The 20,619-nt window shown below is 38.8% G+C and overlaps 1 protein-coding gene across 3 annotated transcripts in view; it reads left to right on the forward strand.

Annotated features, from left to right (window-relative positions):
* The window catches only part of CAP2 (cyclase associated actin cytoskeleton regulatory protein 2), a 68,679-nt gene that overhangs the window by 2,709 nt on the left and 45,351 nt on the right, over nt 1–20,619 (forward strand). The window contains exons 2-4 of one of the 3 annotated variants that reach the window (XM_026799815.2): nt 3,414–3,523; nt 9,439–9,563; nt 13,122–13,222. In XM_026799815.2, the coding sequence (XP_026655616.1) occupies nt 9,440–9,563; nt 13,122–13,222 (225 nt within the window). In that variant the 5' untranslated portion in view covers nt 3,414–3,523; nt 9,439. Of the gene's footprint in view, nt 1–3,413; nt 3,524–9,438; nt 9,564–13,121; nt 13,223–16,569; nt 16,681–20,619 lie in introns of those variants that run through there. The other 2 variants (XM_005481748.4, XM_074543357.1) reach the window with 2 other exon arrangements.

The raw sequence follows: 20,619 nt of genomic DNA on the forward strand, positions 1-20,619 counted from the left end.
TATTCTTAGTGGTTCTGCATGAGTTCTAACATCACGTGCATCAGCAGCAAACTCAGTAGCTGCAGTTGCTGCCTACTGGAACATCTGACTACATGAAAGAGAACATTCTGTGCTTATTGGGGCAGAACCAAAGAAACACCTATGATAGACAAGGCATACATTTTTTGCAGTTATTCTTCTGCTTTATTATGAACTGGTTAAAGGATTTTGCTTAAGAAAGTAACCTTGATATATAAAAATAATTTAAATTCCTTTTTCTAAATCTTCAAGTGCATCTTTTGCAGTAGAGGGGACAAATGGGAACTTGTCATTTTCACGTGGTACAGAGTCCACTCCAGTTGCTTACATAATACTTGAAACTCTAAAGATTCAGCTTTTCTTCAGAATGTTACTGCTAACAACTATACCAGATTAGCAACACCTTTACTAAGCACTGTATGCTGAAGTGACAAAAGCATGCGTGAGCACAGCTGCATCTATGGCAATGATTATGCTGATTCAGATGCTTCATCAAGAGTAGGGAGTGTGGTGCTTCTTAAATCTCTGTGACCTCTGTCACCATTTAGCAAGACTTTATGGCACAGACACCACTAGAGTCTACACATACTGCCAACTGCTGTGTTAATTTCACCTGTGTACTTAAGGTATTCTGACTATCAGTTTCAGGGACTTTTTGTTATTTAAAAGATCCCATTCAGACTGCTTTCCTGAGTATATGCTAATGGCAATTGCTTTGTCTGACCCACAGTTTTTCAGGGAACAGCAAGCAAATGCTTGTAGAATTCCAAATACCAGTAGTATGCTGGGAATTAAAGCCTTAATGCTTTTGTGGGCTATATAAAAAATTGAAACGGGAAAATGCTCAATTACATAATTAAATAGTGGCACATTTTTCCAAGATCTGCTCAGATCCTAAGCTTTAAGCTATGTTTTGTATTAGTTTAAATATTTAATTAATTGCTCTTTGGAAGGAATGCAAAGAATCATTTACATTTCTGTGCGTAATCTGTTATTGTCTAGAAACAGCAGACTAATTCACCTAGCAGCTCTGGGTCCTCTAAAGCAACAGCCACCCTCAAAAAGGCTGACTTCTACAAGCCTCTAGGGTAGGTCCAGTTTGATTTCTCTGTGTTTAGCAAGACCTCACACTGAAATACAGGAGGGATAAACAGTTAAATGTCTAAGATCTTGTATGTGAGCAGGTTGTATGGATTATCATTAAAGCTTAGGACCTCTTACGTAGTAACCAGGTTATATCCAGAAATAAAGGTCTGTTTTAGTAGCAGCTGGCCCATTTCATCCTGAATCAGAAGCAAAGGCACAAATTGCAATGCCAGCAGTATTGCAAAATCAGTGGGATGAGTTTTAGAATGGGATGCATGAAGACCTTAAGTTTTTGTGACCAGTAAAGATCCCAACTGAGCTGCAGAGCAGAGGGAGGACTCATGGCAAAAAGTTTGCTTAAGCCCCGTTGGCTGCTGCTGTGCTGGCGGAAGAGCCACTGGCTACGGGCTGAGTGGAGCAGCCATGATGAGCCTGGGACCATCAGACACAGATTGCAGCAGAGTGTTCTGGTAAGAACAGGAGCACTTGCAAACTTGGCTGAAATCAAGCCCAACTATTCAGGCTTCAACGTAATATGGATATGCATGAGAAGTAGGGTGTGGAAGTTTTGTGAGAGGCCACCAGCACAGCAAACAAAACTTTTACAAACCTTGGTACTGAATAACTCTAGTCTTTTCTTCAGAAGTAATTTCACAGTTTCTGTTTTTAGAGCTTGCAATACCTTTCACTTAGTTTTAACTCCCTCCTTTGTTTTTTCCTTTCACATCCTGGAAGTACTGAAACATTCGTACTTTGGAATTTACCCTTTCAGAGAGTTCAAATTCAATTTGTTTGGAACCATAGCATAAAGATCTTACTGTTCAGTTATTATGAACTGCACTGAAGCACTTGAATAAAATCAATGCCTGCATACAGTATTTTCTCGGTTCAACAAGGCAGTCTGCTTACATACAGTAATTGGACTTGTGACAGGTAATTAAATGGCTTGTAAGGCCTTTAGGATGCTTGATTACATGAAGAGCACAACACTAATATGTAGTAAATGAGGTGGCTAAGAACACTGCATTTCTGTTGATTGCACAGATACTAAAACTCGTACACTTTATTTGAGGGAGAAAAGAAAATAAATCCAATACAAAGACCATGAGCAGTGGTGACATGAAAAGTGAGCATAAAAGGAATAGGAGAATGTACTTAGAAACTGGGTTGCCTTGGTTATTTTAAGTCAATCATGCTTACACAAACTGTCAAGCAGTCTTGACTGCTTCAGTATATCATTAAATAATGAACTCGCTCTTTGTGATCACAAAATTCATGACAGTCAAAATTATTCAGCAAGGGATAGAAGTTCTTCACAGAACTTCCCAATAATTAGGAAGTGAACTGATACTCCAGGAGATGCTAAGCACATACATGAACACATGCCATATTTTACAGAATTCATATTAAATTATCAGAGGCCTACTTGCAGTCCATGTTGTTATTATTACATTGACTTGTAGACATGCAGCTTGATGTGTGCAGTTACCCATATTATGGGACTAAACAGGGATATGATAAGAAATCTAAAATGCATCAACAGTCAGAGGTATTTGTCAAAACAGAGATTGTTTTATGATGCAAGTTTTGCAGTTTTTTCTGAACAGTGGGATGAATAAAGAGTTCTATTCTTTTTCAACATGGTTTTGTAGACAGCAGCCTGATCACTAGGAGAGGGAGAGAAGCAGAGGAGGAGCCAGAATGCAAACAGAAAATTAAGCTTTGTGGTACCAACAGCATAAGGCCAGACAAAGGAAAACACTTGGGTTAAATGGGAGAGATTCAACGTGAACCTGCTTTTACTTCTTCTATGCAAATGTTTTTTTGCTTATAAAAAGTAGCCCTTTAAAAACACAGAGGTTATGCCAAAGAAAGAAGTCCACACACAAGATAGTTGATGTAGCGCACTCTTATGCACAGCCATAAGGTACTCATTTTATAGCATAATAGTGGCTTTAACACACACAGTGAGCTACAGACAGAAATATTTTATGATGAGTATGCTAGAGTCAGCCAAGACTTCAGATCAACTTAATAGTGAAAATGGCACATTCATCCACAAAAAGCAGAAGTCATACAGACATTTTTGTCTTTTTGCTATTTCAGTTATAACTGTCCATCTTAACAAAAAAAAAGTCAAAATTCCAATACTGTTTGATATACAAAACTAAATATTTTAACTAGGTTTAAAAATTAAAAAATTCTTTATACTTCAGAATTAATTGCTCCCAAATGAGCTTGTAGTAGATTTAGGGGCAAAACAATAAAAAAGGCTCTGATTTGAAACTCAAATCATTCTTCTCACACAGGGCCTTACTGAGAGGTCTTCTGGTTTAATCCAAATTGACATCAGTTTGAGAAGACTCTGTTTACATTCCTCCCCTACAGCTAATGGAAAACAAAATACAAACCATACAAGGTAATGTTCCTATTGGTCTACCAACACATACTTTCTTCTCACCACCGTTCCCTTTGCATTCTCTGCCCAGAATCTTTTGTGATAGCAACCCAAAGAATTTCAAGTGCTCCTTCTTACCACCCAGCCAGTACTGAGCTGCTTCCAGGCTCTATCTGGGAATGAGGAACTCCAGAGACCCCAAGCCAGAGGGGTTCTGAACAAGAATGAGGTGCAGCAGGAATTTGGGTCTCATGGCAAAGGTGGCAAAGAGACTGCTTCCTCAAAGCAGCTTGGATTTGTAGGTATTTGAATGATGATATAGGAAAAAGAGCCATTTCAGACCCAGGCTGTCTGTGTTTGTGTCAGAAATGAAGTGCTGTAAGATGCTTTTGTAATTTGAGGGGATGTTCAGGAATGCATTTGTCCTCCCTTGATGTATGTTGACATAAATTGTACAGAGGAGCTCTCAGAGGACACAGTGCTTTAGATCTAGAAAATGTTCCTGGCTCTCTGATAGTACCAGCTGGCAATCTGGGGAGTTGTGTATTTTATTTAATATCTTGGTAGCAATTTATTAAAAGATTAAGAGAGAAAGCACATGTGCAAGGTGCTGTACTTCCAAGGACAATGTGATTTTCCACTTCCAAGGCAGTGCAGCAATGGTGAGTACAATTAATATGCACATTGCTGCCTATATTCTGGTTTAGGCATCTGCCCTTTTTTGGAATAGAGAGGAAATCCAAATCTAACATGTAGGATATCAGATGATGCGGATGAGTGAGACCTGGCATCAATTTCCAGATGCTAGATGAATTTGGAAGAACTGGTACTGAGTGGGGGCAGGGGAGGAAAGCGAATAAATTAACAGGTCATTTCTTTTCCTTTCAAATTAGTAGAATGCTAGGAAATAAAAAAAACTGTGGAACTTTGTACTCTATCTCTTGCTGATGTTTGTGGGAATCATTTCATACTTTACAAGGTAGAACCATTCCTTTGTTCAAAACTCCATTTTTACATGCCTGCTATGTCATCATATGGTTTTTTCCCCCTTTATGCTACTGTACTGCTTTTCCCTGTGCATTCATTACAACTTGTTTCTTCTTGAGGATGGAGCAATATAGTCCTCTGTTGTAAGTCACATACAGTAGTAACAGGAATAGTATGTGTGTGTTTTGACTTACAGTTTGCTGTTTGGGATCAGTATGTCAGGAAATTCTAGTTTACAGCCAAGTTTTTTTCCCCTGATAATAGATAAATGGTGCTTTGAAACAGCTGGGGAGGAAAGCAGTGATCTCCCAAGGCCTGTCTATAAGAAGAAATCCACTCTTTGAGTTTCAGCATGCTTTCTTCTACCTGGTTTTGGCTTTACTTCTTTTGTGGAAGAAATGACAGATGGTAGTACTACCACATGCCTTTAGCACTCCCAAAAAAGATACCACTAACAGTAAACAGGGCAGAGCTGTGGATCTTCTGTCTTGATTTTGTTCCCAAGAGATGGTTACCAATGTTGTGTTTAAATGATTTGTCAGTAGATGTGTGTTAACACCTTTTCTCACTCTTAGGTGACCTTACTGTCAGTGAAGGGCAGTGTTCTTCACCAGGAGAGCAACTGGATAAGGATTATATGGGAGTTAAAGCATTGTTATTTTTAACTCTTTATAGGTGGTCAGCATCAGCTCTGGGAAAAGATACATGGTTAACCCTGATAATCACTTCAAATCTTTAATTAAAATCGTGACAGGTGAGATAGTCTGTCTTGAAGTAAAAACATGTTTTATGAGAGTGGAAGCATGCCACAGACATATTTGCATCCTCTTTTCTTTAATGTGCAAAGATTTAATTTGACACTGTAAGCAGACCAATCTTATTATTTATTTATAATATAAGCTCTGATGCTGTATCATGGCAGATAGTATCTTCACAGAGTCAAGCTTTGCCATTTGTATTCTGATTCCTTTTGAGCTGTGGCTTTGTGGTGTCTCTTTGACCAGGCAAAGTGCAGTGTGGAATAAGTAATCAGATAAACAGCTGAATATAGGCCAAGAAAATGCTGAAGTGTGTCATAACGTGAGCCAAATATGTAAATCTCAATGTATAGGCAAAGATGTCAGTGTTTAGATTGAGAATGGATGAAGAGAGTTTTCATGCTATTGTTCAGTGGATGTTTAGAACAGTAACTTTAATTGCTGTGTTGTTTGTAAGGTAGATAACACTGTGTCATTTAATGGTAAAGAGAGGTGTAAATGTAAGATTTGAATATACAACTGATTGCTCTTTTAGTGTTATGGACAGTAATCACAAAAATGTTTTTGCACTTTATTCATACATGACAGGCATAACTGTGTGTATTCTTATATGCATGTACATATATATATAGAAATAGATGGAAATACCATGTACTCATGGTTATATAAATCTACAGATGAAAAGGTAGACAGTGTAAAGATGACGATTATTGAGTGTAATATTCTATATAAAAAGAATAGAAACCTGACATCCCTAATATTAGGGTAAAAACGGTTTCTACTTCTGTTTAAAGACTCTGACAATATATTATTCTATGATTGCTGGTGATGCCTGCTTTTGGAAGAACATTGTAGTTCTCCAGTTAATGGGACTAGAATAAAACAGTGAAGAATATAGTGAGTAAAAGACTGTGTGGTAGCAGGAAGGTATTGCATAAAAAGATCCTTCAGGTTTTTGAGCTGGGTTATTCCCCTGAACTTCTGACACCATAATGTGTAATTTTACTGCCTTACAGAAGGTCATTTATTGGGTAATACATTAGAAGTCTGCTCATTTGTGAGACTCCTCAGACCTCCTGGTGTGTGCCCTCAAATCATTGAGTTTGTCATCAAACAGTCGGATTCTTTCACAGGCAAAATCGGGCTGAAGAGGCCAAAAAGTAACAGGTCCTCCATAGAGGTTTGTGCATAATTTTTGTGACATTTGATGACATCATCAAGGAACATTTTAAGGCAAATGAAAAAAACTCAACTTACCAGACTGTATCTTTACATAAAAAATAGGTGCTATACTAAAATTATATTTTAAAATACTGATGGAATGAGTTGATTGTATGCTATGTTATGTATTAGTATGCTATGTTACATCATCCAGACTTTAGAGTGGTTGAAAACAGAACTTTTAAAATAGACACTATTTTAGGCTTTTATGTAGTAGGGTAAAATGTGAAAAGTATGTACTCATAATATTTTTTAGGATTAACAGTGCTTTGTTTTAAGAAAAATTTTAATATTCTTGTAAAAGTTTGAATATTTCAGAAGCTCCTCTGATCCATTCATCTCATTCCTGCCAAGACATTTGTAACCTTACAGAAATTTAAGGTGTGTTTTTTTGAAGTGAATTGATTTTTCAAACAGAATAGTGTGCATTTTGCAGTATAAAGAAAGTACATTGCCAGTGGGTCAAGAGAGGTGATCCCACCCCTTTGCTCTTCACCTGACTGAACTCTTAGGTCAGGTCAAGAATACAAGCAGTTTTCATTGATAACTCACCTGGCATGGTGAGTTGTCTCCTGTTCTGAAAGCAGCCCTGGTTCTGCAATACTGTGCTTGGATAAATACAGATTCACCTAAATGGACTCATTACATGACTAATGAGCCGTGGTGAGGTCACACCTGGAGTGCTGTGTCCAGTTCTGGGCTCCTCAGCAGAAGGGAGACATGGAGCTCCTGGAGCACGTCCAGTGGACAGATGCAAAGCTGACCAAGCAAGTGGAGCATCTCTTCCATGAGGAAAGCCTGAGGGAGCTGGGCCTGTTCAGCCTCAGGAGGCAGCTGAGGGGGGACCTCATCAATGCCCATCAGTATCTGAGGGGAGGGTGCCCAGAGGGCAGCTCCAGGCTCTTCTCACTGGTGCCCAGAAGTAGCACAAGAGGCAGTGGGCAGCAGCTGATGCCCAAATGTTCCACCTGAATATGATGAAGAGCTTTACTGTGCAGGTGACCAAGCACTGGAACTGATTGCCCAAAGGGGTTGTGGAATCTCATTCACTGGTAATATTCAGGAACTGTCTGGATGCAATCCTGTGCCATGTGCTCTGGGTTGACTACTTGAGAGGGAAGGTTGTACCAGATTCCCTTCTGAGGTCCTTTCCAACCTGACCCATTCTGTGATAAGACAAGAGAGGCCCTCTGAATTTTTACACTGTTCATGTGCATGCTGTTTAATTTCATCCTCTTTGGGGGTTTGATTTTTTAATTTAATATAAATAGGAAAACTCCATAAATTCCAAACAATACTTTCTCACAAGAATGATTCTTTCAAGGGTTTCATGCTGTAAAATCTTCTGCTTCACTTTTAGGTCAAACACAAACCTCAGTACATTGATAAACTCTGAAAGTCCCACCCTGTTTGAAAGGCAGCATGACTCAGAGCACAAGAGCTTTGCACGTGTTTCCACAGTCCAAGTAGCTAATTTCCTCTCATGCTTAAAATTTTAGTAGAAAAATATTACTATATTTTACTAATAAGAATTAGTAGTACTTGTTTGTAAATGAAAACATTTATTTCCATGGTACTTTACTTATTAATTATAACATTTAGGCACTCTGCAATGGCTGTGGAGACACTGAAGCAGCAATGTTTAGTTTGGTTGCTGAGTGTTCCATTGTGGTGCATTTTATTGGAATCTGCTATTAGGCTTTAATATCTCTGCAGTACTAGCAGGCTGTTCTTTAGGAACTAATACATTTACACTTGTGTTCCATGTCTGCCTAACCATTCTAGTCTCCGAGCCATAGAGGAATCAAAATCTTGTGGAAGAACACCACAGGATGATGGCCCCAGAGAGCCTCTGACTCGCTGCCTGTTCCCCTCTTGCTCCTGCCTTTGCACACCCCGGTGCTGGGCAGGGGATGCAGCCTGGTGTGGGGGTTGGACTGGAAGTGGCCACAGGGAGCATGTTAATCAAGAGCCAGCATGCACCCCTTGCCAAATGTCACTTACCAGGATCAAACACTCCCAACCTTCAGTGGCGAACGTGTACATTAAACTCGCTCTATTAAATGGTAGGGGATTTAAACATAGCTTTGCCTTTGCTTATATAACTTTCTCACTCTGTATGGTATGCAGCACTTTTTTCCCAAGAGATTGGCCAATATTCAAAAATGTCAATGCCTACACTGCCTCACATGTAAGAGAGTATATAATCACATTGTGAAGAAAGAAGGAAATGTGTGAGTTGTTAAAAATGTAACCTAATTTCTATTTAATCTTAAACCAAAAGCACTGCAGCAGTACTGCACAAGCAGGCCTCTGGGTTTTTTTTTTTTCTATCCAAATGTTAATCAGCATATGATTTTAAAAGCTTGGGAAACACTGGTTCATATCGGGTGCTTCTGTAAGAAAAAAATTGATGGTAAATCATATAAGAAAAATAAACAGAAGACCTTCTTGGATTTTTGTGTAGTCTTCAGTCAAGTGGCTGGGTCCTTCTAGAAAGTATAGAAGACCGAGGCCAATTTCAGAATGAACCTTTTCAAAAATCAGTGAGTATTAATTGTGTCTGTATTTTAGTCTCTGTAAATGCTGACTCAAGTCATTGTAGGCATAAGATTTTACCAATTAGTTTTATGACTATTCCAGTTGTCTCAGTATCTGGCTGGGAGCATATATTTGCATTTTGTCATAAGCTGTTCACGTGCAGACTGTTAAAAGCTACACTAGCAGTGGTTGGAATCTGCTACTTAGAAGGAAGATCCAGAGTTGGGTGCTGATCCCTGCTGACAAAGAAGCAACTTACCCTTTGTCAGCTGCTTCACTGCAAATGTTTATCTGCCAGAAAGACAGTGCTTAAAAAATGAGAGTTTTACCATAAAAGAAAAAGCCACAAGATGAACAGAACTGCAGCATGAAGCAAGGACTTTACTGAGAGGGGTCTAACACTGTTTCTATCATAATGATTTTTTTCAGAATGGCAGAGACTCATGGCTTGATGGAGAGATTGGAGAAAGCAGTGACTCGACTTGAATCATTGTTTTCAGATTCACCCAGATCTGGTGGAATGGAGTATGATGGCATCAATGGAGTCAATGGAAGTAAGTATGTTATTTTGAAGTACCATCTCTCTGTTATTAAAAAATTACAAATAATGTATATGTTTGTCTTCTAAGAGGGAATGTGATCCCACCTCCTACAAATTCTGTATCAAAATTAAAAAATTTTAAAAATTATTTAGAAGTACCATATGTCAAACTTAGTAGCATGCACAATTCTAAACTAATATGGCCTAGAAAATTAATGATTTTACTGTTTCTTTAATGTACTGTCCATGTCTCAAGCTTTATTACTCTTTCCATTTTAGCAATTATATTTACAACTTATATCATTGTAAATAACTCCCCTGGTGAAGATGTCTGCTTGAGCCCAATTAGCAGAAGAAATGAGACATCCCCTAAATGTGCAGCATAAATATTCCTGTAGAAGTCACCAATGTAAACACTATTGGTTTTCCAGCTCTCTCTGAATTTCACAGTGCAGACCCACTTAATTTGTTTAACATCCTTAATCAAACATGAGTTTGTTTGGAAGCATTTACTCACTATAAATCCATGGCCTTACATTCTTACCTCTTGAGCTCTCTGTTCTCAAGTGGTTCTCCAAAGCACTACAGTGGAGAATATACCAAAAAAAGCTTGTTTTTTGTCTACTCATGTCATATCATATCATTGAATCATATTTTCTTGTGCCTTAATTTTGTGGTAACTGAAGTTATAGGCTAAATAACTTTACATATGTGGTACTTCTAAATATGATGGAATAGAAGTGCTCTTTCCTTTCTCCAAAACTTCTTTTTTTTGTCCAGAACCCCAACATGCATCTCTTTATTAGCTTCATGTTCGTTGCTTTCTGTAGTCCTTGCCCTTTCTTGCATTCTTCAGAGAAGAGCACATCCCAGCATGGACTCAGCTGCTGTACAGAAGATGCAGGACACATCTAAAGTTGCAGGCAGTTTCCTTTACTGACACAGCAACAAGTGAAGTGTGTGAGGTGCTGTGTTGTCCCCTATGCCAGCTGACACATGTGAGGGACATTGCCTGCACCCTTGTGTACCATGGGCCTGCACACTGGCAGCTGCTGTGGGGCAGCTGACTGAGAGCAGTGTGTTTCTGTGGCAGGAAAGGAGCATCTTCCAGCAGGCTTCCATGGCAGATGAGTTAGCCAGGCACAGAAAGCTTCACTAAAAAAAGTGCTTGCAGTCCAGAGACAACCTAGGCAGCTAGCAAACTGTAGCAAAGTCAGGGAGAAATATCCATATACAAACTGACAAATAAATCAGTCACCACTAGGAATTGTGCAATTCTCAAAGAATTTGGTAATGTAATGAGTCCATTTAGGTGAATCTGTATTTATTGCAGAACCAGGGCTACTTTCAGAACAGGAGATAACTCACCATGCCAAGTACTTCCATGAAAACTGCTTGTATTCTTGACCTGACCTAAGAGCTCAGTCAGGTGAGGAGATTCACCCCCCAGGGAACCAGAGCCTGAACGCCCCAGCAGATCCCTAGAAGAAACCAACTGAGAATCCTTGTTGAAGTGTGATTATAAAATACACCCACTGGGAGACTGCAGTAAGAAGCTGAGATGAGCAGCACCATGGGGTGCTTGCCAGGCTGCATGATGTCTCCAGGCAGAGCTGTCTCACACAGGGACTCAGGAATTAGCTTTTGCTGGTGCAGTTGGGAAAGTCTTCAGTTTGTGTGCCTGGTACGCCTACAGTGGCCCAAACACCACTCTGTGTGCCTGTGCAGAGGTTCACATTGCCACAGAAACTCCAAAGGAAACAGTCTTACAGGTATCTCCTTTCTTTTTCTCCTTCAAAACTATCACTCAGGCCAGAGTGTCACCTTTTTAAAATCTCCAGTTGAAATGGAGGTATATTTCTTCAACCATGACCTCTATCCCCTAAAAGACCATTCCATAATTAGAGTTAATAAAAAAAAATAACCTTGGCTTTTCAATAAGTACATTTTCAGAAATAGGATGGGAGATCTGTACCTTTACTGTTTTCCTAAAGGGCATTACAGCAGCAGAACTGCAAATAAATCATTCTGTTGCTCTGCACGGCCCACAGCAAATTCTCGTAAATGCTCCTGGGAGTGAGCTGCATTGAATAGTAAAAAATAGCATCATTGCTTTCTAGTTCTGCATAGGAGAATTTGGTGAACTGTTATGTAAAACTCTGCTCTAAAAGGAAAATGTTACAATGAATCTTTTGGAAGCATGCACAGATTTTGAAAAAGAACATAAATGCACTTTGGAAAGCATCTCCGCAGCTAAAACCTTTTGTACATTAGGTCATTTGAGGGGTTTACACACAAACACTTAATATGGAAGAAAGCCCAGAAATTCCTCAGAATTATAGGTGAATGGCATCAAGAGAACAAAAGGAGCCTTGAAATCCCACCTAGCTGACTAACTACATTTTCTTTTTCACACAGGCCACTGCAAACTCCAGTTGCCAGAGCCTGTCTTTTATTCTGTCATGGAGCCAGATGACTCTTGTGGAATAAAGGGGGCTTTCATAACTGTGAATTTGGACACAATTGTTATATAGTGCCAAAAGGTTAAAGCAAATTCTCTGGGGAAAGCTTGGTACCTCTTCAGAGCAATCCTCAGGCTTTATTAATGAGGGAGAGAGGCAGGGAAGAATTTTAACCTTGTTCTCTCAGATCCTGCATATGTCATAGATTCACATGTGTGTCATTCATGCTGGATCTGGCAAAGGTTCTGAGCATAGACAAGACACAAGGGAGTAAAGGAAAGGTTGGAAAGCATCCAAGGAAAGATTATTTTTGCTATCTTAACAGGTACCACGTAGTGCTAGGTAGAAACCAGGTGCTTAAGAAACTGAGTCTGATCTGCATTTTCTGATTGTTCACCTAATCAGGAAACTGCTCTGTGTACCATATAGAAAATAGCAGCTTTATTCCTCCTTTGTAATGTATAGTATATATAAAGTCAGTAGGATATGTTGTCTGGAAGACTTGTTTGAGCTTTCTTTACCCAGTGACAGTTTCGCAAGGTGAGACAACAAAATGAGGCGATTACAAAGCCATATCTCACTGCATAAATCTACTGTCAACCCATTCCAAAGACTCTCTTACTGGAAATGGAATTGGTTGCTATTAAAAGCCACCAAACATCACAGAGATCTTCAGGAATGGAGTAGTATAAAAATAGTTGTTAAGTACAGTGCGGGTTCTTTTTAGGGGATGATATTTGGTTAAAGTACAATAGGGGAATTTTGTTAAGAGAATTACACTCCTCAGGTCCTTTGAAGGGCTGAGAGATGTTTGTTTTAGCACATGTTATTTTAAGACAAAAGAGGCTTCCCATTACATTATACACAGGAAATTTTCTTACAGGTTCCTATTCAAATACTACCAAGAGCAGGATTTTTTCCTCTTCTTTCTATCTAGGACGGAAATAATTTTGCATCCTTTTTCACTGATTTCATAAATCAGAAATGAAGTTACTGCAATCTCCTCAGTTTCTATGATACATCTCCTCCATCTGCTACACATCCTATGCATTATCCTATGCATTATATATTTTATGAACCCATTATAATGGAATGTTCCTCTTCTACAGGCATAGCACCATATGTGGAGGCCTTTGATAGGCTGCTGAATGGAAGTGTCGCTGAGTTTCTCAGGTACAGCAAGATTCTTGAAGGTGATGTGAAGACGCATGTAAGTATTGACTCAGATTTTCCTGTGGTGGTGGAAGTGTACAAGTCTTGGAATCTGTGTGATCAGCCTTGATTTCTGACTAGAGGAGTATCTTAATAACAGAACAAACTCTTAAGTTATTAATGCTTGTAGCAGACATTGCCTGGCATTACACACTGAGTACAGTTGGTTCGGGAATGGCACTAGGTTGTGTGGATTCATAAGAAGAGATTGAAGTTGAACACCATAAAATGCAAAATATATAAATATTCTCAGTCACAAGCAATTTGAATAGTTTTATTGGCTGCTGAGCTCTTTGCAGGACAGGAACAATTAAAAACATGTGCCAACAAATCAGTAGCAAACAACAGGTGGGCCCAAGCAATGATATCTTCCTGTGGTTGTTTTTCTAGGCATGTGTATCATCATTCCAATTAATATAGAGATTTTGTTCTGGTTGTTTGTTTTATTACTCACATCTCTTACATTTGTAACAAACTAAAAATGATTCAGCCATTTAAATGACCTTTTGTTAAAAATATAAGTTGCATCAAGGAAGTACTATGGTATCATTTTCATGATGAGAATACTTTCTAACCTTATGATCTTAACCTTGTGATCCGAACTTGTTTGTGTTGTTTTATTTTTTTAAGCTGGTCTTCTCTAAAATGGGTGGTGATGTAATTGACAGGGGATGGACTCATTTTACCAACAGCTTACCAATATAGATTTGGGAAAAAAACAAACCAGAAAGCCATCCCACACACAAGAGAGCTGGGGTCAGTGCAAGCTGGATCTGAAGGAGTGTGATGCTTTTGACTTTTCTAGTAGATCCATGCCATCAGGCCTTCCTCTGTGTGTACAGTTCCCAGTTGATTGCTGCTGCTGCTCTGCATAACAAACACTGTGGCCAGAAAAACATGCAGTCCTACAAGCTACTGAGATTCATGTTGCAAGGCCAACATAAATATTCCTATTTATGTCTACTTACAGAGAAAGATGACTGGATTATTTTGTCATCTGTGTTTTTTCCCTCTGGTGTTACATGTTCTGGTTTGTAGGACAGAGTTTCTGACCTAGTTAGGCCTAGAAAACAGGAGGGAATAGGAAGACCAGGCAATCCTAGATGATCTTCGTTTTTCTAAGGAAATGCTTCACTCCCTTTTTATTTGAAAAAGGCCAGACAATTATACTATAAGCTACAATATATGTACTTTGTTCTTCAGAGAAATTAGGGGAAAATAAATAAATGGGGGTTGGAAGGTTGGAGGAAGAATTATGGACCTAACTGAACAGAGGATTGCTCCCTGGAAAGGATTGATTCTAACTTAGTTTTTACATTCATTAGACATCATTATTTTGCAGTTGATTTCTCAACAGTTTAGATCTGAGTGATACAAAAATAGTCTTCCTACCAATACTAAGCAGGGAAAGGGATTGCATTAAACATTCTAAATTGCTAAACCCTTTTTAATATACACTATCTGTAAATGTTTAAATCATTAAATCAGTAAGTGTATTAATTTATGCATTTGTCACTATTTCTTACTCATAATTGAGTCCATATAAAAGATTATTAATAATTTGTCAGCCAAGTCTGTGGACAGTCCCTAGCATATTGTTGATGATAGTGTAATGCAAGCTGTGATATGGAGTATTTGTTAGTGCTGTGAGCTTAGACATTGCATTAGCTTTCTTTACATAAAGAAACCGGTGATTCTGATTGCAGCCTACTAAATAGTCTGAAATCTTAGATTCTGCATTTACAACGTGGAGCAGACTGTGGTTGCCTTATGCTCATGCTTATCACTGAAGCAACATCTGTGCTTTACCTTAACAAGTGGAACAAGGAGTATTTTTCTTCTGGGTGTCTTATAGACCATGTGTCCTCAGCATTATACTTGCAGCTGCTGTCTCTTTCACATAATGAGCTGAAGGGAAGGTTGTATTTTATTTCAAAAAACACCTGTTGCCTTGAAAAACCTCACATACCTGACGGACCAGAATGGTAATATGAGAGAAAGAGAGACTTCATATTATGCTAAAGAAATGAGGGATTTAACATGATGTGTTTTGTGCTGATGGCTGGTTGTGTGGTTTGTGTGCCTGGAAAAAGGAAGAATTCAAACACAACTGGTATCTGTTGGGGAGCCTCCTTCCTATTTTTTCAGCATGCTGTACTCTAAAAAGTCTGCTGAAAGAGAACAAAACAAACAAACCACAAAAAAGAACTAATAGCTAGCTTCTGGCTCTCTTAAACACAACAGCACAGTGGGCTTTACAAATATTAATTTATCAGAGTTCTACTTAGGCTCAATCTTGAGAGCAAGATTATTTCTCATTCAACTTACAGTACATATAGTGGTGAATCTCTGAGGTCAACTGCACTGAAGCAATAAACCACTTTTGAAAAGACAGGGAGAGTGGTTAGGCTTTTACATACTCTATTTAAAGCAAATTACCCTAAACAGCTAAGATAAGATCTTTTCCCTATTCTGTCACTGTGGAATAAAGATCTGGTGATTATATGGATATTTATGTGAAATGCAAAGTCCCCTACAGGCACAGGTTTTATGAAACCACTTTCTGCTGTCCATGTCACAACTAGAGCATGTGAAGTCAGTGAAAGAGTGAAAGTCAGGACTGCTACCAACCAGCTGTCTTTGGCCTGACATACCAGTGTCTTGGAGGCTGTCACCAGCCCTAACAGGTTGTAACAGCCCTGAAGCTGACTCTCCATACATGCCAACACTAAAAGCTGTCCTTCTGTCAGAATGAGGGAAATTCAAAATCAGTATAAAACAGATTGTGACTCTACAGCATAGGCCATGAATCCAGCACTGCAGAAAATGTGTTAAGGATGGCAAAGAGCTGCTTGTGGAAGACATAGTGTACTTTTAAATTGTGTCCCAGTGAGGAAGCTGGGTTCAAGCAGGTTTGGTGGGCTCCTCACCTTGGCAAAGCAAAGAAACCAAGACTTTAGAAGGCCAAGAAGCAGGTTTTTGTAATGTGTTTATTATTAATTTCTTCACATTATTTTTGTTTATGTGCTATCTCAAGTGGTGGAATACTTTGGCTTGAATTTGAGTAATGTACCAGATGAGACATCATGATAGGAAGAGAATGTACTGGTGCTACAAGAGAAGGATAGATAACCTCACATTTCCATATTTTAGTATTTTATGTGGTACAGAGCAGAGCATAATTGCAGCCTTCTGTCAAACACATAAGCTAATACTTGCCTTTTAAAAAATGTTTATTTGTAAAAATCTTTTAACCTCCCAACCCCACCAGTTGAAAGAACAGATTGTCTGTGTGATTCATTTATGTTCCTTCTTCTCTCATCCAAGCCTATTTATCTTGGAATGGAAAACTATAAAAATATGGATGCCTTTCCCCCCCTTTCTTCCATCAACTTCCAGCTGCTGAAAGCTCAATACAAAAAGCTGAAAGAGCTTGGAGCATTCAGAAATGAAGTGGTAGGTAATTCAGTTGCTCCTTATTGGAAGAGGGTTTGGATGCAATCCATTATATGTATGACTGCCTGAACAAGGTTAGCACCAAGAATTAATTCACAGCACATTATCCAATCTGCAGGAGTTCTCTGTGTGCATGCACTTGTTTCTTATCATGGTGAGCAGAGAAAGCAATGTGCAACCCACAAATGTCATGTGCACATACCCAGAGAATTTCTTTATCTGTTATATGAAAGCAGTGACATTCTTCTCTTCTTCCCAGTAAAGTCCACGTAAATAGAGAGCTGAAAGCAGGAGATATGTTTTATGAGATATATATGCACTTTGCAGAGTGCCACTCTGGTTTGGATTATCAGTGAAGTTAAAAAATCCTACCTTTCTGTTTTTTTCAAAAGAGTAGTTATGACACATGAAATAGGTAGTTGTGACACATTAAATAGCTGGATGTTGTCTTTTCATGTGAGAGAAGGAGTGAATGATGTTCATAGCCCTGAACTTTGAGCAGGATGTGCTGCTGTCTGTGCTACACCAAAAAAAACCCACTTTTGCACTTATATCTTAGCTTATCTAAATGTAGACTATCAACCTCATTATTTGACTGATTTCTCATTCACAAGGCAATATGCTTACAGGGCAACAGAATGCACAAGTGTACTCTCGTGTTCATCTTTTGTGCTCAGAGGCTGTGCGGTTTTAGGCATTGTGTTGAAAGTTGAATTAGAGCTCAGAGAAGAGGATGATGTCAACATGCCCAAAGAGAAGCTTGCTGTCAGGCTGCCTTTGTATTTCTGTGAGAGGTATTTTCTGCTACATGGAATAAACACCAAACCAAGGTGCTAGTGCAGGACTGGGGAAAATGGAATACATAAAGAAAGAATAAAAAGGTAGATATTTTTGACAGCATACAAAGTGCACTCAACTGAGAGAGAGAGTCTTAGAGCGTAGAAAATGGTACTGCTGTCCAGCAAAAGGGAAAATAAAATAAAATCATCAGCCTTGGAAATCTGTCAGTATTAAAGCTGATTTTGAAATGCTAATTTAGCTATGTTTCTCACCCTATGTATGTACTACAAGATACTTCATAACATGAGCATTAAAGAATGTTCACTTTAATAGAAGAAAGATGGAAATGCAATATATAAAGTCTAGCTGAGAGGCTAATTTAGAGGTTAGTTTAGAAAAAACCTGACATTTCCAGAAGTTTTACAACTTTTGATTGCTCTGTTCTAAAGAACAACTTCCCATATGGCCCTAGGGATTGAATCTGGCTTTCAAAACAAGCAGGATTTGTTGAGGCAGGTGCAGTGGTGTGCAGACATGCTTGTACCTGTTGGACTGTATGACACCTGGTTGGGAATAAAGATGGCTCCTGAGCAAGAAGGACCTGTCCATTCCAAGTCTAGAACACCACCTCCTGAAAGAGTGCGTGTTTTTCCAACATTTATAATGGATCAGGCTGTTGGTTTCTTGACACTGACATTGCAGTAAATACCACTTGTTTTCCTTATTATTTAAAAAGGCAAGGAAGAGATAAAAGTCAAACAAGTATTGAAAAATCAATGCCATGGTGGCCAGTACTGAGCTTTGAGTTGTGTATTGCTGGCACGAGAAGCATGCACCTGTAAATCTGGTGGGGGATAGGGGTGGGAATATATGAGAATATTCCATATGGCATTTAGTCAGAAACATAAGAAATAATAAATACAAACACTCAAGGTTGTCAAGAGTTATTCATAACCTGTTTTCGTGGGGGTTCTTTGAATGTGGAGTAGTTCCTGACTTAATCCATAAGCACTGATTTCAAAGTGGTGCAGTTGATCAGGGACCATTACAGACCACTTTTGACCAAGGTCTAAAATTATTTTCCCCTAAAAAGGATATTATGTGTATATGGTTACTCGGTGCAATGGGATTTTCTGATCTCCTGAGGATGTTAGAAAAAGATATCAGAATTATTTCAGTGGGTAACTTTATATGCAGTGTGAAAACAAAGAAAAATCCATCATGTTTGCCCAAGAAAATGTTGGATAAGTCACTCTTACGAAAAAAATCTGATCATGAAGGGTTCTTTAATTGACCAGATGAATTCAGAATAATATTCAGTGTTCACACTAGATATAAGGTCCGTGTTTTACCAATCAATTTACTTAATGAATGGAACAATTAATCAAGGCATGCATTGCATTTTTGGCCCTTTGAAGTCAAAGTCAAAACTGATCATATGCTTTAGCTCATGCTAATTTTGCTATCCCTATACAATTTTTCATTGAAGCCCTTTAAGAAAATATTTGAGTCAACTGGCAAGAAAACAGTTTTTCTTGGTGGTTTTCCAGGAGAAGCAGTGAACAGACTAGAGGCATAAGAGTTCCACAAGTTGAAAACCACTGCGTCAGCTTAACCAAAAATCATAAGGTGATAAAATTACATGGCTAAAAGAGCGAGCTAAATCACAGATGGCTTTAGAGTGTGAACCACCTACACTCAGAGCCACAAATACAGTGTGAGAGTGTCTCTCCATGGGCCTGTTGCAAAGCCATTGCCTAGGACACTTGCTGGTGTAAAGTTAGGAGAAAACTTATCAGGGAGGATTGAATATATGGAGTTGGCACAGAGCCAGGGTCCATGAGAAAGCCTTGGTAATGACTTTTCTCTCTGTTTCAAAGCAGTCTAGGATGTAGAGAGCATATAGATGAGAGCCATCTCAGGCACTCAGCGTCACAACTGCTGTGAGGTGTGTGGTTCTCACAGCAGTAATTTCTGGTGAACCACTGCCAAGTTACACTTTCTCGATCCATCAGAAAAACAAAGGCAGCGTCCTTGCTATTGTCATCAGCATGAACCTCTTGTGACTGAAAATTCTTTTTACTGGTGCTCATAGTGCTTATATCTCTGGTGAAGATTATGAGTTGGAGTGGTAATATAATTCAAACCCATTTGGTTCAGTCTGAGAAATGCACATCCATGAATGGAGTTTTTTTCCCTTTTTTGTTTTGGTTTTTTTTTCTGTTTTGGGACACATGCTTGAATGATGTCATTTGTTGCTACAGGCTATGAGTGAGTCTTTTATTAATTTTCAATCTCATTCTTTCTGAAGAGCACGTGTACACTCTTTTCACTCATCTGCCTCCCCATCCCTGACCTGCTTTTATTTTGCTAGTTGGTTGCAACTGTTTTGAGTGTATAGAAATGCTGGGCTTGGAAACTGAGAAGGCTGTTCATTGTCGTCAGCAAAAAATCAAACAATGAGCTCAGAATCTGGCTCTTCAGTCAGTTTCTAGTAAAAAGGAGTTCAGTGAATAATGAGAATTAAGCCACAAGGGAAACCAGTGTGCGGTTTGAATGTTGTTTTAAATAAGCTGGGAGTGCTGTCAGGAGTGATGAGGGTATAATGTGGCCACAAACGTGCATTGCCTCTTTTTATCCAGTATGAATTGCTTGATCAATATGGTCACATTTCTGAATGTTGAAGAGTCCATTAGGATAGATTAAACCATGTCACTGTCACTGCTAACTTCTTTTAGTCTACTGACACCCATAAATGGAACTATGTATTTCCACAATTAATCTCCACTGCAAAGCAGTTTTAAGTATTGGTGCAGAGTTTCATAAGCTTAATTATGTGTTTTATCCCAGAGACACAGTAAAAAGATCCATTAAGCATCTTTATGTAGAACCTTGAGGCTGAAACATTTCTTTCTTGTTGCTTTAATACACGTTCTGTTTTTAAAAACTCCTTACTTCAGATCTGCTTTTAAATCACATCCTTGTCTTTCAGAGAGGCTGAGGCTCCCTCTCCAAGTACATGTAGGGTTTTGTTATTTAGCACCTCTGAAAAGGAAAATCTGGTTCAGGTGGGAAGAAATACTAAAATATTATTATAGATGTCTGAGCTTTGAACTGACTTCCATGTTAGCAAATTTTGGTTGGGCGCCTGGGATTCTT

The sequence above is a fragment of the Zonotrichia albicollis genome, chromosome 1 (genome assembly GCF_047830755.1).
Source record: "Zonotrichia albicollis isolate bZonAlb1 chromosome 1, bZonAlb1.hap1, whole genome shotgun sequence".
Taxonomy (NCBI): Eukaryota; Metazoa; Chordata; class Aves; order Passeriformes; family Passerellidae; genus Zonotrichia; species Zonotrichia albicollis.